The sequence below is a fragment of the Enoplosus armatus genome, chromosome 6 (genome assembly GCF_043641665.1).
Source record: "Enoplosus armatus isolate fEnoArm2 chromosome 6, fEnoArm2.hap1, whole genome shotgun sequence".
Taxonomy (NCBI): domain Eukaryota; kingdom Metazoa; phylum Chordata; class Actinopteri; order Centrarchiformes; family Enoplosidae; genus Enoplosus; species Enoplosus armatus.
The window spans coordinates 20,086,856-20,113,220 of record NC_092185.1 but is presented as its reverse complement, the minus strand read 5'-3'; the positions used below and the strand labels follow the sequence as shown (position 1 = coordinate 20,113,220).

Genomic DNA, 26,365 nt, shown 5'->3' with positions numbered 1-26,365 from the left:
GGGCGGCATAAGCTACCCCAACTGATGCCACACATAGGACCCTCAGCGGTGTAAAACATCCTAAATGTATGAAATGAGTAACCCAGCTCAGTGCAGAGGAGCCGAGCAGTTTAACTTTTCTCACAAATCATGTGTTAGGAATCGGATCTCCAGCATGGTTTACAGCAGCAGAAAGAGTGGAGGTCTGTCTCTTGTCTTATCAGTGTAGGATGATTAACTCAGCTCAAATAAAAGAGGAACGAGGCTCAGGGTTCACTGATCCCAAGCCAACTTACATAACTCTGTTCCTGTTTTCACTGTTTTCCTGCAGTTGCCTGAGCATGTGTAGAGCCATATAGTGTACTGCAGCAGTGGAATGTAACTAAGTACATTTACTCAAGCACTGTACTCCTCTACTTACTAGTTACTTTACAAATTAAGATTTTTAAGAGATTATAAAATATGATGCTTTGTTATAAATGAAACTACCCAACAGAACACACAAGTACAGCTGAAACGATTAGTTGATTAATCAATTAGTCGAGTGACAGAAAATGAATTGGCAACTATTTTAATAATTGTTTTTTCATGCCAAAGCATTTCAAGGTTCCAGTTTCTCAGATGTGAAGATTTGCTACTTTTCCTTTTAATAATTTTAAATTAATTTTATCTATTGGTTGGACAAAACAGAGCACTTTGGGCTCTGAGTAACTGTGACAGCATTTCTCAATATTTTCAGAGCTTTTACAAACCGAACAATCAGTCCATTCATCGAGAAATAATCAGCAGATTAATCCATAATGAAAATAATCACTAGTTGCAGATACAAAATAGTTGAAAATGAGCTCCACCTCAACCAAACATTTTCCTGATTATAGTGTGGTATATGTATGTGGTATACTTCCTCCTCCACAGTACTCGTCAGGCATGGCTGAATTTATAGAATATATACTGTTTCTAGAGAATAACACAGCATAGAGGGACAATATTATAGCAGGACAGAGGTCACTCTGAGACAATTAGCGTCTCCGTGTCGATACTCTCTCGCTGACTTCACATTCTGGGCTGAACTGGTGTGAGTTGTTGCTGTGTACCTTGTGGTTTAGACTGCAGCCAAGGTTTCCTGCCAGAGACTCTTCCATTGACCCCTCCCCTGCTCTTGTCAAATGTCCCACCGCTCGCCCGATTCAGACACGCCTGCACACTGGGTGGGTTGCTCTGCTTGCACGACGGGCTGCTGCCTTGGCCTGAAGGACACAGAGAGAGAGAGAGAGAGAGAGAGAGAGAGAGAGAGAGAGAGAGAGAGAGAGCATGTCCATTACAACAACAACATCGCAACACCTAACTCCTGGTAAAACAAAGACATAATGTAATGTTTCATGTAAACGTTTCTTTTTCCCCTTCAGGCAGAGAACAGAATAGAGGTGCCCGGAAATGAGAGGAGAGAGACGATGAATGACATGTCAGACTCAAACCAGGACCACCCAGACACCCAGCAACACTCATTTTAACCACAAATTACTTTGGCAGGTCCATCACTACAAACTCCTGTGTCACAAATGACAGAACTGATATACCAAGATATCACAATGGCGCACTGTTAGATACATTATCAATACACAGGCACCAATACTGGTACAGTTTCTCAGATGATACTGAGGCACAGCTGTGTCCTGTCTTTATTCCAGACTTCTGAACTCAGAAAATGTTCAGCATTTTGCCAGTTTATCAAAGTTTGATCTCTATCTATTTATTTACAGTCAATTCACGTTTCCCTCCTCACTCACAGGGGTGATGCATTGTAGACAGTCGTGCAATATGTTGCGTATCGCTATCAGACTATCAGATAATGACTGCTCAAAGCCACAGTTTCCAAAGATACAGTATCATGTGCCGTGTTGAAGCAGGTTTAAATGTGGTATACAAATTTACATCTGCTTCAGTATGAGGCAGTTGTTTGGATGCAGTAGTGCAGCCATGTGGAAATGCTGTGTTGTCTTTGAATATTTTACCCACAGTGAGTGGGATTGTAGCGAAAAAATACAAGCAAAATGCAAAATATCCATTTTGTCACATCAAATGTAAGTGAAATGTTATAAACACCGGAGAACAAGAGGTTAAATCTGCTACATCAATGCAGACAGACAGACAGACAGACAGACAGACAGACAGACAGACAGACAGACAGACAGACAGAGGTCTTGATGAATGCAGTGCTTTACTTTGATGGCTATGAATTATTATCAGACACTTTCAAAGCCTTGTTTTGTTTTATTCAAATTCGAAACATTTCAAGACCTGAAGGACCCACTGTGGCTTTCCAAAAGCAAACTTGCCATCACACTCTACCATAAGCCTCAGTGTGTCTCTGAGATAATTCCTCCCATAACTCCCTACTGACAATCACAGGATATTCATACACAGGGTCATCCTGTATATATTCATTGCTGCAAATACGTTTGTGATAGATAACAGCTAGCAGGCAAAATATTACAGAATGTCAGACAGTTCAGTTGATGATCCAGCTCATCATCCACTTGATGATCAGCCCCAGCGAGGTTTTTACCCAACCAGCTGGCCACAGATGGTACAGCATCAGTGTTTAGATAGAGCAGACAGACTGATTTAATGGAGTGACAGACACAGACTGGCAGTGTTTACAGTAGTCTAAATCTACCTCTCTCTGACCTCGCAGCACACACACACACACACACACACACACACACACGTGAAACGTGTCCTAAGACGTGCAGCCTAGTAAGGCAAATGCCCATATATGGTACTACATTGCCAGGAGCCAGTAGGTGCTCCCATTATTTTACAAGCTATTAGCCCATTAGTTTCCATTTAAGGTGGTCACTTAAATGGGTATGTGTGATTTAACAAGTGGCACTGATGTATGGGTTGGATGCAGAAATCGATGGAGCTTTGCGCTTGGCTAACTGGGGTAAACAGTGTGTGTAGTGGAATAGCTGTACAGTGGAGCTTAAAGGATACAGACTTTCACAAAAACACAAGAACTACTTTTATTTGTATCTGTTCTGTTTTCACTCATGAGGGTCTACAGTACACAGACAGAAAAGTCTGGTCCTCCTCAGGTTTGGCACTCAGTGGTGCTAATACGGAAAGAGACATGTTCCATCCCTGTAATATACATCATTGATAAGAGGTCTTGATTCCTTGATAGACTCGGTTTCATGTCCAAAATTAGATCAAGCTTTCTTTCAGAAAATCATCATCCACCCTGCTTGACAAATACATCAACATTATATGAGCTGAATTGATTAGTTGATTGAAAATTAATCTGCAACTACTTTAATTATCAATTAATTGCCATTTTTCCAAACAACAGAAAGAGTCTACAGCCATGCTCACTTTCTGAGCTGCATGCATGCTGATGTTTAGCAGGTAATAAGTACTAGGTTCACCATCTAAGTTAATCCTGTTAGCATGCTAACATTGGCTAATTAGCGATAAACAGAAAGCACCGCTGAGGCTGATGGGAATGTCATTTGTTTTGCAGGTATTTGGTCATAAAAACAAAGTATTGGGCAAATTCTGAGCTGATGGTGGCACTAGATAGAAAGTCATAGGATCACCAAAGTCATGAGGGTTCATCCTCTGGGGACCATGAACAAAATTTCATGTCAATACATCATACAAGTAGTTTTTGAGACATTTCAGTCTGAGCTTAAGTGGTGGACTGACCGACCAACAGACAAACATTGTCATCTATAAAACTACACTGCTAACAAGGCTAAAACAAATGGCAAACATTACCATGGTCCAGCCGCTAAACTGTGCTGCTTTCCTTTGTCTTATTTGTGATAGTAAATTAGGTTTGGGGTTTTGGACTGTTGGATATTTAAAATTGTAACAGGTATTTTTTGGTACTAACAGGCCAAACGATTAGTCAATTAATCAAGAAAACAAACGGTAGATTAATTGAAAATCGTAGCTTCCCTAAAGTATATGAATAACTGGTATTAGAGTGAAAAACGTATGTACTATATATGTGGTGTACCCTTCCAGATGCAGTTTGTTGTGCCAAGATAGTGCTTGGGGCCCTCTTTTCCCTTTCCCTACAGTGATCTTTACCTCAGTAATCCTGAAATTGAAAGAGAAAAAAACCCCACAGAATCATGTAGCTACAGCTTCTATTTTTACAGCCTAACCGTAATTAAAGACAACAGCTCTAGCAACTGTCTGACTGGAAGTGGTCCCACGCTGTGTTTGGGAGAGCAGACTTTCTAAACACGGCCCCAAAATTACCAATCAATTCTGAGAGCGGGCCTCAGGAATTTCTCTTGATTACGTGCTTGGTATCCCCTCGTGGCCACATAAAGAGATCATACGAAAACGTCCAGCAACAAGTTATGCACCATATTATACATGTATGGCTCAAAATGAAGTCTCTGCCTCTCCACATATGGCACTTATCCTGGAAGATTGCAGGGGGTCCACTCTCCACAGCCCGGCTCTGTTATTGACTGTGTCAAACACCAGACCCTCAGCTGTAAATCACCTCTGTGCTGTAGGCTTTCACTTGAACCTGAACGAGTTGTGCAGGTATTTTAAGTGTTACTGTTCAAGATAAGACAAGAGAGATGTAAATAGAGATACGTCTGGAACAACCTGAATCTGAACAATCTGGGCAGTGAAACACAGCCAGGCCTGCTACAGTAAAAATAGGATAAACTCTACTTTTCTCAGAACCAGAGTGCTTGGCAGGAACTGCTGCTCCTGGTAACACACTCATTCTGGCATCTTCTCATTAAAGCTGGCTTGGCACAAGTGACGGGCCGACATGTACAGTAAATTAGTAGCAGCCAGCCACCACCCTGCAGAAACACTTTGATTCTCCTCCTCAATCTGTGTGAAGGAGCCCTGATGTCTGGATCTGAGTCGAACAAAAGAGGAACTTCTGCTGGACAAGGACTCAGCTAGGCGAGTTTTATAACACCAAAGAGGTACTAAATGTGACGTCACTTAATTTCTTCGTATCCTAACTGGTAATATGACAACTGCTTTTACTCTACATAGGTAACCTGCTTTGCATAGAAACAAAAAAAACATTGGAGCGCTGCTGCAATCCAGGAAGCGAGGAGTTGACAAGTCAAACTGAGACTCAACTTTTGCCTCTGTCCTTGTTGGAGGATGGTGAGACTCGCTGCCATGGCAACTAGCCTGTTACGTTCTGAGGATGCAACATTTATTTCACCACAGAGTGGACTGAGCCTAAAGGCATCAGCTTCTGTCTCAATAGATCCAAAACTGCACAGTGAGTGCGAGAAATGAGAAAGGTCAGGTGTCAGCAGCAGTGTAGATGAGAAAGAACAACTTATGCTGGTCTGCAAAGCACCCAGCGTCTTTTGATTTCACAAATATCCTCTACACTTATCCAAAAACATGAACAGCGTCTTCCCTTAGTGTGTGAGTCTATCAGTAAGACGGGGCTATGCCAAATCTCTCCAAAAACATCACACCTCCATCTTCTTTCTCAAAGACAATGAGTAGAGATAGTCTACTTCCAGAGGTTTACCTGAGTTCAGTGTGTTATGTGCATACTGTCTGTGTGTGAGTGTGGTCAATCTTGTGGTGGTAATACAGAATTAAAGACATCATCACCCATCCACAACCCACCAGCTATGCCACATCACAGCAGTAGAAGAAGCCAGCAAAGGAGGCTGGAGGAATGCATCACTCCGACACAAATGTCTTTCTCTACAACAAAAAAACTAACAGTGTCATACTACGTACTAAATTAACAATAAAGTATGCCATTACCAGTGCATCAGATGACTGTATCGATCACATGACCGGTCCCAACTACCTTTGAATGAAAATTGTTCATCACAAATGTAAATCAACGTAAACTCTTCCACTACATTTCATATTTTTCAATACAAGGCAAATCAAAATGATCAAATATTTTAGTGTTAAATATTTTTTCTATTTGAGCTCCGGCATTGTTCCTTCATTGTAACTGTACCCTAATGCCCTGAACAGCTTCTGTTTCACATTCACTCTCCATAGTTCTGAATTATTTTACCGCCATTGCACAGTCTGAAGAGAGGCAATGAACTTTGGGGCAGTTGAGTACGTCCAGTAAGATCACGTCACATACAGATTCTTGCTAATCTAGTATATATCCTGATATTTCTCACGTACACCAAATCCACATACTATGCAGTTGGAACTCACTAAAAACAACATTTTACGTCATATTTAGTATGAATAGTATGTTAGTATGCGATTCTACAGTCATCCAAGAGGCTCTGTGAGACTATACCTTTGCACATACCTATGTTATGTTTACAATGTTTACCCTCTTAGTTTAGCATGTTAGCATGCTAATATTTGCTAATTAGCACAGTACAGCTGAGGTCTGATGTCATGAATGTCATCAGTTCTGCAGGTGTTTGGTCATAAACCGAGGCACTGAACAAATAAAATATTTGACTTGATGGTGGTGATACAGAAATCAGGGGATCAAAGTTATTACAAGTCATCTTCTGGGAACCATGAATATCTGTATCAAATTTTATGGCAATCCATCCAACATTTGTCATGACATTTTATTAAAAACCAAACATGTCAACCTCATGGTTGTTAGTTGTTGTTAACCAAAGTGGTGGACCGACAGACCAACACTGCTATCTCTAGAGCCGCAAGTGTGGCTAGCGGACTCTGTGACCTTTTTTAACAATGCACTTAAAAACAGCCCCATGAGACCAAAGCCTGCGATACTATCTTGTCCTTGAAACACAGAGACACACTGCAGTCCTCGCGGCTTTGCAGGTGGGCAGGTGTGCCTGTCAGTTAATCTCCACTCAGCCTCTCTGTCAAACACCATTAAGTGAACATTCAAGACATTTCTACCACGCGCTCATGACATCACCACCTCCCCGAAGTGTTGTCATCTGACAGTAGGCCGGCCTGACCTGTCTTTTACTTGTCTCACTCTTTCTGTCCCTCCTCCAAAACCCCCTCTGGCAAAATGTGTGCAGATACTTCAGTATGAGAGCTCCTGAGTAAAAAAAACAACAAAGGCACACCTGTCTGTGGAGTGCAGTGTGTCCCCGCCCTGCCAGCAGCTCAAGACACCACGCAGAGGAGTGTCTGACACAGCTTGAAACTAGGACTTTGTCTCCTCGCCTCATGGCCGCACGGGCACAACATTCACATCACACGGAATGTCTGAGAGAACTTTTTACAAATTCTGCTTCTTCTTAATAAATGGGGTGGCATATTCAAGATCGTCTGGGTGGTTTTGACACAGCTACAGCAACGCTAGGAAACATGAGAGGAAAAGACGGATAAAAGAAATCTGAGTGAGTTGAAGTAGACAGCCTTGTCCAGGACATCTCATCAAAAATCCTTCACATGCACGCTCTTCTGTTGGCCATAAATCAGCTTGCGAGTGTTCCAGTAAAAAAGGGTGGAAATCATAATCAGTGCAGTGATTACATACAGTATGCAGGCTATTTACTATATTAAAGGCTCAGCCACTTTCACAGTGTAAACATTGCAACATTGTCACGTTCTCATAAATCAGCAGATAAAAGAGCAGGTCAGCGTGAGAGCGTGCAAGCTTGTTGTAGCCATTACTAAAGTGTGACCGTGTGGTCAGTGATCTAAAATAAAAAGGTTAAAAAGTACATCTAACAGGAAGTGAGAGACACTCAGGGAGAGTGTGGACAGAGGGAGAGTAGAAATAAAATATTAATCCTGGTGAATGAACTCACCCTGTGAGACAGAAAAGGCAAACAGTCGTTGTCGAGCGTATCGTCAGTGAGGGACCACGCTGTGTGTATGAGAGTGTGCGTGTCCCAGAAGAGCACTGAGTTTAGGTTGCGATCTTCCCAGGCAGCTCTGCCGCTGAGTGACTCAGCTCAGCAAGGAAACTCAACAGAGGAACTCAAGACTCCTCCCTCACTCTCACTCACACCCCCCCATTTAAGCGGCTTTTAAAAAGTACAGAGGCACACACAAGTGCACACACTCACACACACACACATCCAGAGGTTCACAACACACAACTCTGAAAAGACAGGATCTGCAAACAGCACCACTGAAAGTCAGTGCTAAATCAATGAGGGAACAGGAAATTTGGATTTATGGCAAATTAAATTCAGCAGTACTTGCACATTCCTGGCAGATACAACACGATTAAAGTGCTCCTCAGTGTCCTCCCACTTGTTGATCTCATTTGTTTTAACCTGATCATGAAGGAAGCGAACAAATAAAGCCTGTTGCCAAGAGCGCTGCTGTGAAACAGGACCACTAGCAGAGGACAGACCCCCTTCTCGTTCTGTCAGCGCCTGGCATCAGTCAGTCAGTCTGATCAATGATTAACAAACACCACAGTAAAGCAGCCCGGGGCGCCACGCAACCAGCTCTCTCATCTGAATCTAAATGAAGCCCAAAGCTGCTAATGTATTATTTCAAAACCACCATCCACATCAACTTCTCCTCCTCAGGCGCACTTCTTGTGCAAATATTTAAGACATAAAAACAAGACAGCCGAGAAAAACTGAGCGAGTCGACACAAACAAGCGCAAAGTGATGTGAAATGTGCATCTGGTAAAAATCCACTAACAACACATGAGTTTAAATCTAGATGAACATACATGAAAACGAAACAAAGATCCCAGGACAGGGTACTTGAACGAGATGTACCTTTTGCAGAAATCAGCACAGGGAACTGGAACTCGAGCTTCTCCATGTTCTGTATCTATCCTGCGTGCAGAGCTGCTCTGTGCTGTCTGGGACAGTCAAGCTCGGAGGTGCTCGCTCTTTTGAGAAATTGCTGGTCGAAGGTGTTATATATCAAGCCATCACATGGTCACAAAAAACAAGCCAACAGAGGAAGCCTCAATTTAACTCATGCTAAAGGCTATGGTGTGACATAAATAGGTCGGGTTTGTCTTGCCTGTGTTTGTTCTTACTGACACCCTGTGTGCGTGTGCTTTTTTGTACATTTATAGGACATGTTCACACACACACAGTGCACACATTGTCAGACACCTGCATGCTCTCTCATGTGCGTTATTTGTCAGCAAAGCAGGATTAGAGGGAATGACAGGAATTATTTTTCCCTTCCAGTAAACCAGTTTGACCAGTAGAAATTCCGCTCACTAAATTCCGTCTGAATTCCCTTCACGTCAGTAGTTCGGGCACAGTTAAGTTCATGATCAAATTCTTAACATTTCAGATAAATGAAGCAAACGTCTGTTTTAAATGCTAAACATGAAGCTTCCCACACTGAGTAATTGTACAATTGTGACCAAAACTGCACTCTCATACTCACGTCTCAGTGGTGCAACCATACGTCTGTGCCAAAAACTACTTGAAGCAGCCAACTTCTGCTTCCTGCACCCTTGTTGTTGGCAGGGTCTCGCACAGACAGGACTGACTGGTGTCATCAGAGATGCTGCCAGTGACTGATTTTCAGATTTCCTCCCCTTAATTTCTTGTGATATTTGAAGCTGTCTTGGGCTTAGTTATGGTTACGTGTCACCATTAACCAACTGTTAGCTGCAGAATTGGCTTAATCTATTTTTGACACAAGAACACATCATTTCTTTTCCACATCTTCCTTTCCTCCCTCCGTTCTGCTGTTACAGCGATACTTTCCCTGTCTGAATCCTTCATCATGCACAAATGTGAAAATGCATACATGGCAAAAAGGAATCAGGTGTCTCCAGCAGTGTTAACCTGGTTCTCTCACCTCAATTAAGGAAAGCTGGTTACTCATTTACATTAAGTTTAAGAAATGAGGTCACTGCCAAAAGAGGAGAAAAAACAGGTTACTCAAGTGCATGTAGACACACTAAATATTCACTAACGTTTGTTTTATTTTCATGATTCAGTGGTATGTTTTATTCTTTAATGATGTGGATTCATCCCACAATATTTTTACTTTTCCATATATCAGCTGTCAAATACAGAAAAATAAGATTTCTGTACAATCCTTACACTGAAATGCTTTGCTGACACAAAAGTGGGGAAAAAGCGACACATAAACTGACACACACACACACACACACACACACACACACACACACATACACACACACATACACACACACAACCCAGTTTCTAACCATTTCTGTTGTCCTACATCACTCAATGAGATTAGAGAGTGTGTAGTTACAGTACATGTCTGGCTCTACTCTGGTACATGAAGCGTTCATTGTGTCCATCATGCTGGTACAGACAGTGTGTGTGTATGTGTGTGTGTGTGAGTGTGTGTGTGTGTGTATGTGTGTGTGTGTGTGAGTGTGTGTGTGTGTGTGTGTGTGTGTGTGTGAGCCTGTGTGACAGACAGGGTGACAGATAACCATTACCACCAGGGATGGGGGATTAGCTGTTTCTGTTCAACTACCCAGACTTTCTTCAGATTAAACCTCCCTCCTCCCCTAATCCCAGCATGAGATTAGAACCCCAGTCTGCTCTGAACCAGGAGGCACAGAGGGGGGGCAAAACTAGCGGGGGGTTGTGATGAAGAAGAGAGGGTGAAAGAGATGGGGGAAAAGGGAGGTGGAGGCTGGGACACAGTGGTATTATTTTGCAGGGTGCAGAAAGGCAAGCAGGTGAGGAAGAGAAGAAAAATAGGGCGAAACAGACAGGAAGGAAGGAAGAGTGAAAACAGACAAGCACAGAGAAGATGGACAGATGAAAAGCCAGATGACAGGATGGAGGGATTTACGGGAGAGAATGAGACGGTACACAAGAAGAGGAGGGAAAATGGAAAAAAAGTGAAAAATAGGAAGACACTGGGGGGGGCTGGAGGAAAGCACCCATTCATCACACAGACTGTGAGCTACACACACACACACACACACACACAAGTTAGACATAAAAATAGAGCAGAGACCAGCAGTCTTCTTCACACCCCTGCATAGCTGTGAGCTGCAGGCAGGAGCGTCCACGCTGCCCTTCACAGCATCACTCTCTGCATATCAGCCTGGGCTTAAAGTTCACTTCACTGCGGCCGACTTGCTTAAAAGAAGTAGAAGATCGCGCCAGTTTTGGTTGAGTTTAGAAGGAACTGAAAGGCTTGAAACTCTCGACGTGATATTGATTTCAAACGCAAACATGTGCAGCCCTCCTGCTGTGAATCAGAGGTGGTGGCTGACAAGTAACAAAGCTTTGCATCTTAATTCGGCCTGCGGCAGCGCTGCCTCCCACACATCACAAGATGAGGATCAAGAAGAGGTAAAAAAAAAAAAAAAAAAAAGAAGGACTGCATCAACAGCAGCACAAATACAAACAGACAGGAAACCACAGGAAATGAACAAAGCGCAAGTGAGCTGTGAATAGCTATACACTTACTTATTGAGCAGCTTTAAGCGACAAAATCATCAACAAAAAAGAGCTGCATTTATACGAAAGTTGTGTGATGCTGCCTACCTCTGGAGTGTTCGAGTTTCACCGCAACGCAGGCCTCCTCATCAGTGTTCTTGGACCGGAAACAGTCAGCTCTGCCTTTGTTCTCTGCAACAACAAAACACAGGATTCGCTATAAAAAGAGATACGAGCAAACTGAAGAACATTTTAATGCTCGACCCGCATCTGAGGCAGGAGCTTCAAGCTGTTTCAGGCGACCCCATGTTTTATTTAAGGGGAGCACCTTCTTGGTTGTGCAGGGAGAGGACATGAAAATGAGAATGGAGAAATAAGAGCCAGGATGAAGCGTGCCATATTATTTCCTATTTTCCAGCAGGCTCTCTGGGCTACACAGCAGCTGAGGCAATAAGCTGGACATGCGTGGAATTGGAGATGTTCAAATTTTGGGGCAAAGGCTGCAAGAGTTTCAGAGCGCTCTTCTAGTGGCTGCATTTATCAAGATCAGGAGCAGACTTGTGTTTGTTTTGAGAATGAAAACGAAAAATACCGCCCCTCGGAGAGAGAAACCCTAATTAGTCTGTCTGTGATATGTGGGGCATCGTCTGTGGGGAGAGCTAACACTCTTTCAACACAGCCGTTTAATATGCACATAAAAGATTAAAGAGAAAATAGCAACGCTCGTAAAAAACAATGATGGGCTCAAAGGAGTATTAGCAAGCCCCCTCCAAACACACACACACATATATATAACTCAGACACAATTAAAAAGACACACACACACACACACACACACACACACACACACACACACACACACACACACACACACACACACACACACAAACCTATGCTCTATCTGATCTAATATGAAGCATCAAAGCTGTGGGATGATCAGTGCAGTTGTCCACATGCAGCAACATGTACAGGTGACACACAATATGACAGCTGTAGCTACAACAGAACAAATGAAAGTTGAGCTGACCGATACGCCAGCAGGACAATGTAACCAGCTGATATTGGGTTATCACAGATACATCGGCATCAGCATGTAGTGTAAGAAATTGCAGAGCAGTTAAGTGCAGCATTACATGTTTAAATTGCAGCATTTTTTTTCTCAATTCAAGTTTAATATACTTTTGTTTCATCATTTATAGTTATTATTCAAAATATGACATTTACTGTTAAATTCGGTGCAAATGTTCATGGTGCCCAGAGGATGAATCTCAGAGACTTTGGTGACCCCCTGACTGTTTCTCTAGTGCCACCAGCAGGCCAAAATATTCACTTATCCAGTGAATCAACATCTACTGGATTCATGGTTCCCAGATGATGAATGCTTATGACTTTTTTTTCCTTCTATCAGCATCATGACATTGACATTTGTTGTCAGAGTGAAATATCTAAACAACTATTGGATGGATTGGTTTCAGACATCCAAGTCTCCCTCAAGATGAATTCATCTTCATCAGGTCAAAATTATAATTTGTCCAGTACTTCTACATTCCCATCATCCTCAGCTGTACTGTTTTTTTTTTTACTTTTAAGCAAATATATATAGCTGGAGACTCTTGTCATGTTGAGTATAGACTTACTTCAATTGCCAAAGCCATTATAACATATTTACTCATATAGATGTTTACTATTCTCAAGTATCAAAATTGGTATCTGCCTCAAAAATCCAGCATCAGTCCTGCTATAATGTTTTCACAATGCAAGGAAACAATATGCATTAAAAACTCATGCAGATCCCATATAGAAGAAAGCATGACAGGGCAATTCTATGAGTCTATTTACAAACATTTTGTCACTGAATGCATCTTTTAGTGGACTGTCCATACTTCACTTGTCATTACACAAATATATTTTGCAGTAAGTGTTTAGCACAGTAACCGTTGGGATAAATCAACACAGCAGTGCTGAACTGGGACCGACATAATGGAGTGTGGATAATGCCACGTAAAAAGAAAAGTGGGCAAACTCAGTGTGGGGCCGTGCAAACAGTCGAGAGGTGTGTGTGTGTGTGTGTGTGTGTGTGTGTGTGTGTGTGAAGGGGGGTATAATATCCTGGCTCAGGGATTAAAGGAGGGCTTTCTCCACCCACCATCTGGACTCCTCATGACAGGTCTGCCTGCTGTTCACACACACCACATATAAAACTTTACAGTCTATATGCGTGTGTGTACAGTACACAAGTCGAACCCCAATCTGTTATATAAGTTCCCTATTCAGAATATAACACATGTAAGCAGCTTATCAAAGACATTACGTTAATATCAGACACTTCTCTATAGAGACAGCCCACTAACTCAACTGTGACCCCCCACCAGACTCTCAGCCATGTGACCACAGTCATCATACGCCTATTGTTTCCTGAAGTGGGGGATGTGTTACTATGAAGACACAAACACACACTCACAACAGAAAAGACCACACGCTCTGCCAGAACATAAGTGACAACATCCATGAAGGATATAAAGGTCGAATGAATGGGTTTCTGAGATGTGGGTGTGGGGGAAGCCTACCTACAATGATGATGTATGATGGGGAGAGTCTACTGGTCCAGCCACTGGCCTGACCCTAAACTTCCTCTTCCTGTCTGTCAACTTCCTGTTTTTCATATTCTATAATCTTAAATAGCATACCAAGACTCTGACCACAGCACAAAGGAGAAATAACAGGCACAAGGTCTGAATGCTGAGAATGAAACTCCGTCCTTGAAGCAGTGATTGTGACACATTTTTGAAAGTGACCAACAAGAGACTATTGCAAAAGATGCCTCGACCTTTGTGATCCGCTGTCACTGTGGAAAAAAGTCCAAAAGAAATGACTGATCCTGAAAGAGAAAGTGAGAAACTGAGAAAGCTGGGTCGATTCTCTTTCATTGATGTCTGCATGTTTTACCAGCTTACTGTCAGTTACAGCAAACACAAACTGCACGGGTGAAAATGAATATAAAAAGCTATTGAGGCATTTCTGTCAGGTCAGATTTATCTTTAACGCAACCTGCCAACTAAGAGAAAAAATCGTACATGTCTTACTGCCTCCTGTATGTCTTCAGGGCTTCAGTTTCTTCTAATCAGCATCATGAATTAAACACGCATCAACACAGGTGGCAAACTGTAGCAAATCCTCCAATAACGGCAGTCAAGGAAAATAAAAATCTAATTTAGCCATTACATTCACAGCAAACCCAATCAGCTGTCACAATAAAAGCTTTTGCTTCTCCTGAAACAACCATTCTAATACCACGGTGATTTGGTGGTTTGTGTTTTATTTATATAAAGCTGTATTGATAGTGGCTGATCAAAAGCACAGTGGTGATTTCTCCTTGACCGATAAAGGACAGTTAATGAGCTGTGACATTTATCAAATGTGTGTGTGTGTGTGTGTGTGTGTGTGTGTGTGTGTGTACGTATAAGCAGTATCTCACTATCGAAAAGTGATGTAAACAAACCTATTATCACACGAGTCGATCTCTCAGCTGTTGACAGCAGCTCTGTCTCTGTTTACATTAACCTCCTCTGTAGCAACAAGGAGACTCCGACAGGCGACTGCCCCGAGTCTGACCTTCATCACATCCGAGTCTCTCCACTGTCACTGCTCACGTTCTCTCTACTCTTCTACTCGCTGATTTGTAATTTATATCAGAAACGTGTTGTAGATTGTGGCTGCCCTGTATTTAGTAGAACCTGATGCCAGAGCAGAAACAAAAGATTACCCTACCATGGAAGTATTCCCCTGCTTCAAGTGTGTCAAGTAGAAAAAAAGCACAAAACTCATTATAACTCATTATACTTAACCATACCAAAAACACAACTTATCTGAACTAAACTCAAACATATCGTAAAGGATAAGGCTTGTCAGCTAATTCTGTGAAAAGACCAAAACCAACAATTAATTGATCCACTATAAATTATAAACTACCATAATGCTACTATAAATTATTGCCAATGTAGCCAGAGCCTGAAACAGCGTATTCTCCCTCTATTGTTGCCCAAAAACTATTAAACCACATCAAGCTTCTTCATTACTATAAATAACCTTCAACTCAGTCCCACATTCACCATCCTGCTGCCATAGATACTCAATAGAGCACTAAATGTGTATTAATCCACAGCTGGAAATAGCCCCCCAACAAATGTACTATTTACTTCTGTAACATTTGCTAAAAACGACAGGAAATTATTTAGGATAAAAAAAAAAAATAATAAAAATAAAAATAAAAATAAATATATATATATATATATATGTATATTTGTCATGTTTTTTTAAAGATTTGAAGTGATGTTGAACTTGACTCAGAATTTAAGTTCCTCCTTAACACAGACTTGCACTTTTTAAAGAGAAAGAACAAATCCTTGTCTATTCCAATCAAAGGGAAATTACTACAAATCGTATATAATACCAGTTTCAGGTCCACAATGTGCAGACGTCTTCACCCCAAGTTACATTCATCTTTACGTACATATTGTATATGAACATGTCACACAGGCTGACATAAAAAATAGTAGTAGCTGTAGTCACCAGATCTCTGTTCAATTCACCTTTCAACAAGTCATGAGTAATTATCCACATGGTTTCCCCACAACAGATAACCTGCATGTTTAAAATGTTTTAAAGGTGACTGAACCCACGCTGATGTATCCACTTCTATGGCAGCACCTGTGTGTTTTGCTTTCTGTGTTAAAACCAGCACTTCCTCTCACAGTGGTTCACTAACGGCTCACCTTGGGTCTCTTTACTGAAACCAAAACAAACTGTATTTCTTGAGCTGACAGGCTGTTTAAGGAAACAAAACATGTCTACAATACCTGCGAGAACTCTTCTCCAGTATGGTGGGGTCTTCCCCATCCTGTCAACCACACAATGTTTATCCATCTCAGAACGTCTCTTCAACTCGGTTTTATCAGCATCAATATAGAAATTACTGTCCTTTCTTCAGACACAAGTTTCCCCGTCGGCTGGTTACTTCATGTGTGTGTGTATTTACCCATCAAACCCTTGGAGTACCTGCCCCGTCACTGCACAAACCGGTTCCCTGGAAACCAGAGTCACCAGGTGTGGGAGAGAAGGGGAGGAGGGTGAAGTCGTCCTTCAAGATGATGATTCACGGTCACTTTTAACCATTTCCATAATAATGTTTTGAGGGTGAGCCAGCATTCAAGGACAAAGTCAACCCCCAGGGTGGGAGGAGAGAGTGGGAGGAGGAGAGAAACCAAAGGAGGGGGTGGAAGGGTGGAGGGAGGGGGGAGAAAGATGAAAACTAACCAGCTGTAACAGTTAATATTTAGCCATCTGCAGTCCTGCCAAATAATAATAATATAATAATAATTGCCTATTTTGTGCTCCTGTGCCAGTGCATCCTAACTGTATTTTCTCTAAATATATTACACAAATCTGACTGCACAAACCCCCCAAAAGCCCAATTTGAACCTAATCTCAGCCCTGATACACTGCAGCAGAAATGAACACAGAGAGTCTGAAATTAAAAAAACTAAATCACAGAGGGGAATCTACACTTATCACCATATAATGATGAGAAATAGATACTATTAAATATTAAAAAAAGACAGTTTCTGCCCATAAGGACACAAGAATGCAAAGTAACCTCTGCTTCATTTGCATGGCTGCCCTAGATTGAGATAACTACCATTCAAATGTAACTCATAAATAATGGAAAGGAGAGAACGTATTAATATGCCAAGTCACACCCCTTTAATCATACTGAGGTTCATGCTGGGGATAATGTGTGTGTCTCTGTGTCTGTGTGTGCGAGCACATGTCTGAGGTTTTCATGCTTGACACAGAAGAGATTGGTTATTGAATGAGACCAGATGCGTCTGTCTCCCCTCTGTCCTGTCCCTCCATAATGGACAATTACCAAAGAGTTATGGTTTTCTGCCACAAACATAATAGAGTGAAAATTAAAAGGCCTTGTAAAGCCTTTATGTGGTCAAGGCAACCAGATGAGACCCCCGTCTCCAGCTCATGCCGCAAACATGGACATATGATGTAGTTTACTCTCTGTATAAGCCAATCAGTAAAGTCTTTTCAGCATATTTATGGTGATCCACTTCAGCGGTTCCCTCCTGGCAAATATAAGTCCAATATTTACTGTCCTTTTAGCTTCGTTTTGGTCTCCACTAACTCCAGGGGGAAATATCTGTGTCTTTTGCTGCTTAATGCTTCACTATGTTATCCAGCTAGTCTCTGACTTTGTGTGTCTGCTGTTTGGTAGTGGGCAGGTAGCGTACAGTGGGTTGTTAGAGCTTTTTAGCTGAAAACAGCTACCCGCTGTGGCTGAAACTGATGCTATGAGTTTGATAAGTACGAGCCAAAACATTAAAGCTGTGCTCTGGGAAATGCAAACAATGAGTCAGATAATAATTCTCTGTGGCCTCATCAGCAACCCCTTTTACATACTAGTAGTCATGTGATCCATTGGTAATATATAAATATTGATTGTAGTCACTGGAATCAAACCCTGGCCACTGTTGGACTGAGCTACTGCAGCGCCCCAACTCTTTTGTTGCTACAAGTGACCCCTTTCACATTATACAGCAATTTGAGTCATTGTTAATATGAAAATAGTGATTAGTGCAGCTTTAACTTTTCTTTCTTGTGAAATACTGGATACTTTTACCTTTTCAGGCCTCTAAATATTATATGGAAATTACTCACTTCATGTCCACATTGAGACCATAACTTCAAGTAGTCACAAGCCTAAAAGGTTGGACTTATTGAACTTAAACATGCGCCTCATAAAATCTGTACATCGTGTGCTGATACTGTCCATCTACTTTTTGGTCCCCAGCATGCTCCCTGCACGGCCCCAGCATGTGAAGATAAGCTTTTAGCATGACCTGAACATGCTCTCTGGCCCATGTCTAATGAGGGCAGGCCAAGTGGGCGACTGGGAGTGTGCTGCGATCCTGAACCTGAGCGGCAGCCCCCCCTGTTAAACACTAAATTGTCTTTACTTTAAAGAGAACACATGAAGAAAGTAGGAGAGGGAAAGATAGACGTTTCTTGGTTGGCACTGCAGTTATCATCATCCAGAGAAGGATGACCGCAACTGAATATTTAAACGTGCTCTGGATATCAGATGGCAGATATGTTTAGTTACATAACTGATCTAAGCAGGTATGAAACCTTGAGTGAATTTGTACCAAAAAATAGAGTGAGTATCAGAGAGAAATTGATTGATGAGAGTTCTATAATTGAGATCCAAACAGCAGTGTAGAGATAGTGGACTCTGTGATCACTGGGCACTGAGAAAGGGATCGATTGTTGGAATTAGAGCTTGCGATAACATCGACAGGCAACCGTCATTCTCTCTTCCTCTATAGCTCTTACTTCCTCCTTTTCACTGTATCTCTTTGATTTTCTCAATCAGCCTGCTGTCTCCTCCTCCATCACCTTCTTTCTCCTTCTACCCCCTCCATCTCCTTCTCCACCCCCCCCTGTGACCCGCCTGTCTACCTTGGACAACAGATCACAGCTGCTGGGCAGGAGCTCCCAAATGTGTCAATCAATATCCTGTCCACCCAATCACCACGTCTGACTGGGCCCCAGCAGACCAGTCTGTTCATAAATGGACAACAGTGCTTATTCACAGCATGCTCTTTTATGATAAGACTGAACCTAATGGATTTGAAAAGTCTCACAGATTAAGCGCAGATATGTGAAAGTGACCTATATCCAGCATAAAAGACCATTACTCTGTTTGTGTGTGAAGAACAAAAAAAAAACAGTTTGTGTCTATAAAAAGCAATAAACAAACAGTAAACTCAAGCACACCAGCTGCACCCTCATATTTGTATTAATCCAGTGAAGTTGAACCCTGCAGAGCCACATGCCCCGGGGGTATTTCTTCCTACTGTCTAGCTATGTTTCCATTCAATGTCCATGCAACCCATTTTTAAGCAAAACATTTACAAAAATAGCTTATTTAAATTTCCATCTGCTCTGCAAAAGTAAATGACTTCCTGTAAGCTTAAAAATACTGCTCCATCTCCAAAAATAACCCCATGAGAAATTCTCACAAACTGATGCTATTGAGTAAGCTGTTATTACTCATCTGATGGTGGCTACAACTCACTCATGATGAAAACAAAGAAATGCACTTCGTGATATTCTTATGCACTGAGTAAGAGGCATAGAGCCACAACAGGAGCCTTGTACACAGGAGGAGTGGCAGCACATGACATTTGTGAAAGGTTGGGGTGGACAGATAATTTGCATTTCAGAAGCTGCTTTCTGTTAACTCTGAATCGTTTGCAGGGATGATTATGCCAAGAGTAGTTCACTGTTTACCCTCAAAATACAGTAAAAACTGACTGAAGCTGCGATGTCACCGAATTTCAACCTAACTGACCTTTCGTTAAGCCCCTCCCCTGAATGGCAAATGTCCAATCATAGCTTAGCAGCGGTAACTAGGCACGGCAGGTCTGTCAAGCTTTGGATTTCTGCACGTTGAGCAAAGTGTAAGAAATGGATTAAGCAGTATGTTTATCTGCTCTAATGTAAGCTGCAAACATTAGCATATCCTGCTAACTAGCTTACTACCAACAATAATATCAGCGTTACTTCCAAAGACAAGGAGTATTTCATACTTTGTGGGGTTCGAGGTTATGTAAAACAAAAGCAGGCATCCCCGTTGTAGTATTTGCCCTCTGTGTGGAAACTGCTACTAGTATCGGGTAACGTTAGCAACTCTGTCCTGTTCTTTATTAGATTTGGAGAAGCGTATAATCCAGCAGCTCCAGCAAAACCTGCTATCTGAGATCGCGTTACATTCGTCAAACCCACTGGTTATACAGTCCTCATCCTAAAAGCTATTTGCTGCTTGTCCAAGTATGCTAAGCATTCAAACAGAGTTACTTTAGAATAAAACAAGACTCTTATCTTCTCGTCTACCTCGTCATACTTCTTCATTCCTTGTCACAATACATGGACTAACTAGTTCCACACTTCAAAACATAAAAACAAAGCTGTTTCTTTATTTCCATGTCTTCTGCATGGGTCACGTGAGGATGCTGACTTTTGGCCTCAGACACGCAGCTTTAACCTCAGTCTTTTAGCTCAATATCTTGTGTAGCCATCGAGTTTAAGAGTCTTTTACTTAGTTCTTGTTTTAAAAGCCTGGAACATTAAAAAGTCAGCTGAAGACGACGTTTCCGACCAACTCATGGAGCTAGTGTTAGCTGAATTAGCTAGCTAGCTACAACTGATCAAATCTGCTAGGGACAGGTGTCAATTAGGTCTGCAAAGCACATGGCTTTGCCGGCTAGAAATAAGAAGCCTGCTTTTGTTCATCTCTGAAATCAAAGACCTGCATAAGAGCTGGTGACAGTAACGAAGGGAGGCGCTGCTTAATGAACAGTCGATTAATTCAACACATCATAGTTCAAATTAAAATACTCCTGATGAATTCTTCATTTCGATCTGTCTTGAATGTCTCTTTGTTTATCTCCTTCTATTGATTCCAGCGCATTGAGGAAACAGTATGCAACAGAGATTCATTAATGCTAAGTAGATCTGGCTCAATGCATTATGGATGAAGTAAACAGATGCTGAATATAATGCCAATCAAACAGCGTGGGTAAAAACTCGCGGCTCAAACAGGATCATTGTGCTCAGTATGAATGAGCCCCTCTGACTGGAGGCACTGGAGCCCATATTCTCAGCGCAGAGCTGGAATGCACAGAAAACCCTGCAATACTGAAAGCAAGCCTGCAGGCGAGCCTGAAGCCGAGGCTGGGGCACTAATGAGGCAGGAAGAATAAGAGACTAACATCTAACATGACACTAACTTCCTCTTTAACTGATCGTGCTTGAACTGACATTATGTCCTGCCTTCCTCGTTTCTGACAACCTGTTTGTCAAAAATCTTCTCTTACACCAGAGCTGCACTGTCCGTATTTAAACCCACAGAGTCACCCGCTACAAACACAGCACAGCACAGGACTTAATTTGACACGTTCGGTGAAATAAAGTGTCAAACACTTCCGGTTTCTGGTCTGTGTCATGGGAGGCTCAGCAGAAACACAAACCACTGTACACGGAGAGGACAAAACGACGAAGATGACCGGTTGCCACAAATTGAACCAGTGCTGCCTGTGCAGTGCAATGACACAGCATTTTTTACTTTGGCATTTAGAGAACGAGGAGACGAGAAAATAAACAAAATAATCCGAGAAGTAAAGGGGAGAGAGGGGAATCAGGGAAAGCGAGAGCATGGCACGACTTATATCCCCACATATTATGCATAAAGACACACTCATACACAGATACTCGCAAAAAAAAAAAGCCATAATTTGAGGAAGTGAGGGTTCTTCAGACTGTGAAGTTTGTTTCCTTGTGTGCACATTAGTATTCATTGTAATGAGGCTCTCAGCACTCCTTCCTCCTTTTAGCTTCTCTTTAGAAACAACATGCCATCTCCTTTTTTAATGGCTTGTTTGGTCACATCACGTACCTGGCCCCTACTGCCTTTATGGCTCCTGTTCCACCAGAGTCTGCTCATTTAAACTTAGACTAGAAAAGAAATCCACCATCACATATTGGCGCTTGATTTACTAATGTCTGAAAGGCTGATTTTCTCTGATGAAAGCTATTAATGTGACGGACAGATTAATCTAGTGAGCAATCAGATCCTTCAATCTTGACAACACCAAACCCCAGCACCCCATGAATACTTTTACATTAACAACCCTTCCAATGTCTTCCCTTAAAAGCCCCCTCACTGATTAAAATTTGAGCCACAGAAGCCTCTCTGCTTGTAAATCAGAAGCTCCACCTGAGCTCTTGGATTTGTTGCAGGGAACTTCCTTGATCCTGGAGGAACCCCCTCAGTGGGATCACACACAGACCCAGCGAGGAGCCCTGTTAGTATGACTGGTTGCCTCCATGGCAGCACAAACAGCAGGATCTGATAACACCCCCTGCCACTGCCTGCCTGTATGGGAGGAAGCATTACAGAAAATATATTGCTGCAGATAAAGTTAATGGTTTCAACTGCAGAGATAGCTAGCCAAATGAGTTACAGTGAGTGCACACAGCAGGGAGATGGAGTAGGGAGATTGGGCCCAAACAGATAGAAAGCATGAGGCATATTTTTTATTTTATTCATCTGATAATAAAAGTCATTATAGCAACAATGTATTATTTGATAAATAACATTTACAGAGCCATTTTCCTTTGTTGATGTTAGGAATGAAGACAGAGTGCAGTCTATCATCAAGAGATTGTATTACAGCTGTAATGACAAGGTGACTTAAAATCATAGTTTTCTTTGCCGTAGGTTCAGGAACAGCAAGCCACAATATACACATACATGCACACACACACACACACACACACACACACACACACACACTTGCATATTTTCCCACAGCTCACTGTGGACAGCTGAGGCCGATTACGCCAATCATGGCAAACAGAGTTAACTGAAATCAGCAGCAGTAGCCTCTACTTGCATAAGCACATGTGTGTGTGTGTGTGTGTGTGTGTGTGTGTGTGTGTGTGTGTGTGTGTGTGTGTGTGAGTTGCAGATCTGTAGTGCATATCTTGAGACAGCCTGCAGCTGAGAGGCTCAGTAAACAACGCCTTAAAGAAAATTAATAGTCCCCTCCAGCCAATACAGCTCCCACTGCTTAGAGTACCCACAGCTCCCTCACACACACACTGTTCACACATACACACACACCTTCACACAACCACCGTTGCCACACTTAGCTACAGCACCCGCCAGAGGAACATCCTGTGGTGAGATCCAGGGTTTGTCTTTTGTGATGTGTGCTCCCCGTTTGTTAACCATCAGCCTCAGCAGGCGACGTGTGTCTCTGTGTAGAAGAGCATAACAGTGATTCTGTGTCTCTGTGGTTGTGAACCACCCACATTTTGTCTATCAGCTCTGTCAACCCCAACGCCCACCGGCTGCATTGTGCCCTCGATGGATACAGGGCTCCGGTGTCGGTTGGTAAACCAGTCTAAAAAGAGACAGGCACTAACCTGAGGGGTGGTTGTGTCCTGTGACTGCAGCGAAGTGGAGTCCAGTGAAAACATTAAAATCCACTGCCGGACTGAAGTGAAGAGACCTCTCCCTCCTCTCTCTCTCTCTCTCTGCGTTCTGTCGCTCGCACAGGCAGGTTCAGGCTCGTGTTAAGCTGCTGCCTCGCTGCATTGGTTGCATCCTCCCTTCCTTCTCGCTCTCTCTCTCTCTCTCTCTCTCGCACACACACACACACACACACTTGCACGCTCAGTGACAGACTGACTCGCCCTTTCACTCAAGCCTTGTCTGATGCTTCTCTCTTCTTTTACCCTTTCCTCATTCCTCTCTATGGCGAGTGAAGATAATCACATTCCAGCGGAGATGGGGGCATATGGTGGGGGAGCGACACACCAGAGTAAAGCCCCCTCTGTGTGTGTGAGTGTGTGTGTCGCATGGACAATCAGTTCCATTGTGTTGTATGAGGGGAGGGCCAGTAAGAGGGGAAGAAGCCAATGGCTGTACTCATCTGCTGTCCCTGCTGCTGCTGCTGCTGCTGCTGGTGGCTATAGCAGATATTAGGTGCTGAGCGTGACACAAAACAACCCCCTCCAGGAAGAGAGAGGAGGGGGTGACACAAGTAGGGCAAGGCATCAGGAGCGAGAGAGAGAGAGAGAGAGAGATGATGAAGAATTTATCTATGTGTAAAAAAGTAGAAGCCTAAAGTAACGGTTTATAGAATCTCTGTTATCATTTGTCATCTTCAGCAGCTCTCTGTGGCTCGTGTGATGTACTTTGAACTCCTTTCTTCCAGGGTTCACACCGAGTAGCACAATGTAGGTTGGAGGTAGAGGGAGCAGTGGGAATAAAGGCCACCCACTCCTTTCCCATGACAACCAAATCAGTGGACACACACTCGAAAGAAGAAGTACATGGAGAAATGTTTACAGAAAAAAAAAACCGAGGAAATTCTTTAAATGCCCCACCACTTTGGTAAAGACTAAAATGTTGCAATAACTTTGGTGATCCAGTCACTTTTCTTAAGAGTGCCATCATCAGTCAACGTTTTAATTTGTCCAGTACTTTATGACCAAACATCTTCACAACTAATGACATTCCCATCAGCCTCAGCTGAGCTTAAAGAACTGCTGTGTCTGAGTACAGCTTCACAGAGCCGCTAGCATGGCTGTAGACTCTTAAGTCTTGTTCATTGCCTTGGACTTAACCAAGTCAAAACACAAGTACAATCAGGTCTACAGTAAGTCAAGTCCAGTTCAAGCCTCAGGCCTCAAGTCTGAGTAAAGTTCAAGACTCAAATTTACAGCTATTGCAAAAGCCTCTAAAACATCTCCATTCAAGAACTAACAAGTTTTTTTTAGCTTGATGACAATGCATGTCTTTGTTTTTTCGTATTTTCGTTTTTTTGCTGATTTCATAAGCCCAAGTAGTCAGATACTGTCACCAAACCCATAGAGAACCACTTAAGACTGAAACGACACTTAAGGTGAAAGAATGAGAAAATACCAAAAATGAATTTCACATAAATACCTTGTTGGGACTGCGAGAGAGTCTTTTCATAAAAGGATGCAGTAGATGTATTGCTGTTTGCGTCTTCTAGCTCGTAGTCCATTGTCACTCTCAAGTGTGCTCCTCAGCAGAGTACAGCAGACTACAGAGCAGACGGATCTCTGTTGTTGTCAGCTGGAATGGTTGAAGTGTTGACATGGTGAGAAAGAGCGCTCCGTTGTTCTAATGTTGTCAGACCTGTCTGTGAAAATGACCTACAGGCACCGCTAAGTGTTACAGTGGTACATAGAGAGAAGTGTTGCTTTCACAAGTTGTGTGAAGAAACATGCTTTTGGCTGAATACGATGCACACACAGTCACACCTCGGGCACCCAAGTGAAAAGAAACTGTCTTTATGTCAAGGAGCTTCACACAGTCCTTTTTTCTGATTCAGACGGGCAGCCATCACAGTCCTGACTCCTTGCTATTCTCCTCCATGCATCCATCTTTCACCCATTTCTTTGTCTTCTTAACCAGCGCTTCCTTACTGATCTCATTCTCTCTACTTTTTAATTTCACTTCCCAATTTCTAACGTTTTACCTCAGCTGGAAATTCAGCATGGGGCTGTATAATGATTCAACACACCCTTTATTGTTAACCCTTTGTAACCAGTGCCGGATATGGATGTTCATTAAAAGGAAATCCTTTCAGCAGTTACATGAAATGAACTGCTCGTAGCCAACATGTATATACACTCTTAGTCTCACACACACACACACACTTTGATACACACAGTGAGTCTGTGCAGGCCTCATTACACAACACAGTAATTAGTGACCGGAAAGGCCGAGAGAGCAATAACTATATCCAGACCTCACCATCAGCAGCGGTGTGTGTGTGTGCGCTGCCTGCATGTTTCTTATAAGTGTGTGTGTGTGTGTGTGTGTGTGTGTGTGTGTGTGTGTGTAAACCACATGCAGGAAATCAGGGTGCTACAGAAATAACTGTATTCTCAGTTACTTCCTGGCTGCAGTGCCACTACCACCAACGGGTCAGTACTGATGCTCTAGGGTCACACAGCCTGCAGCCATGCACACACACACACGCACGCACGCACACACACACACACACACACACACACACACACACACACACACACACACACACACATGCGCACGCACACACACACACACACACACACACACACACACATGCGCACGCACATGCAGAGGCTATAGGGTCCATGCTCAACAGCAACAGTTAAAAATTGATAAGCCACAGGAGAGTAAAGAAATTCAAAGAAAAGGCAGAAAAATCTAAAAGACTCTTGCTGGACTGAGTTAGACATTGAGTATTAGAAGGCAAGTGTTGACATGACTTTACGGATTACTCAAAAGTAAACACACTTTGTCACATATTTAACACACGTAGAAATAGAAAACAAGACACTCTGGTTTAACAAGCAGGCAGCCTACAGTTAGAAGGTATTTACTGATTGCCAACAGCTAACATTAGCTTAACCCCGGTCA

The 26,365-nt window shown here is 42.5% G+C and overlaps 1 protein-coding gene across 3 annotated transcripts in view; it reads right to left on the bottom strand.

Annotated features, from left to right (window-relative positions):
* fgd4a (FYVE, RhoGEF and PH domain containing 4a) overlaps nucleotides 1-26,365 on the bottom strand; it is a 46,780-nt gene that overhangs the window by 11,750 nt on the left and 8,665 nt on the right. The window contains exons 1-3 of one of the 3 annotated variants that reach the window (XM_070906808.1): nucleotides 16,146-16,229; nucleotides 11,398-11,481; nucleotides 1,074-1,226 (exon numbers count right to left, since the gene is read on the bottom strand). In XM_070906808.1, the coding sequence (XP_070762909.1) occupies nucleotides 1,074-1,226; nucleotides 11,398-11,481; nucleotides 16,146-16,212 (304 nt within the window). In that variant the 5' untranslated portion in view covers nucleotides 16,213-16,229. Of the gene's footprint in view, nucleotides 1-1,073; nucleotides 1,227-7,727; nucleotides 7,808-11,397; nucleotides 11,482-16,145; nucleotides 16,230-26,365 lie in introns of those variants that run through there. The other 2 variants (XM_070906807.1, XM_070906809.1) reach the window with 2 other exon arrangements.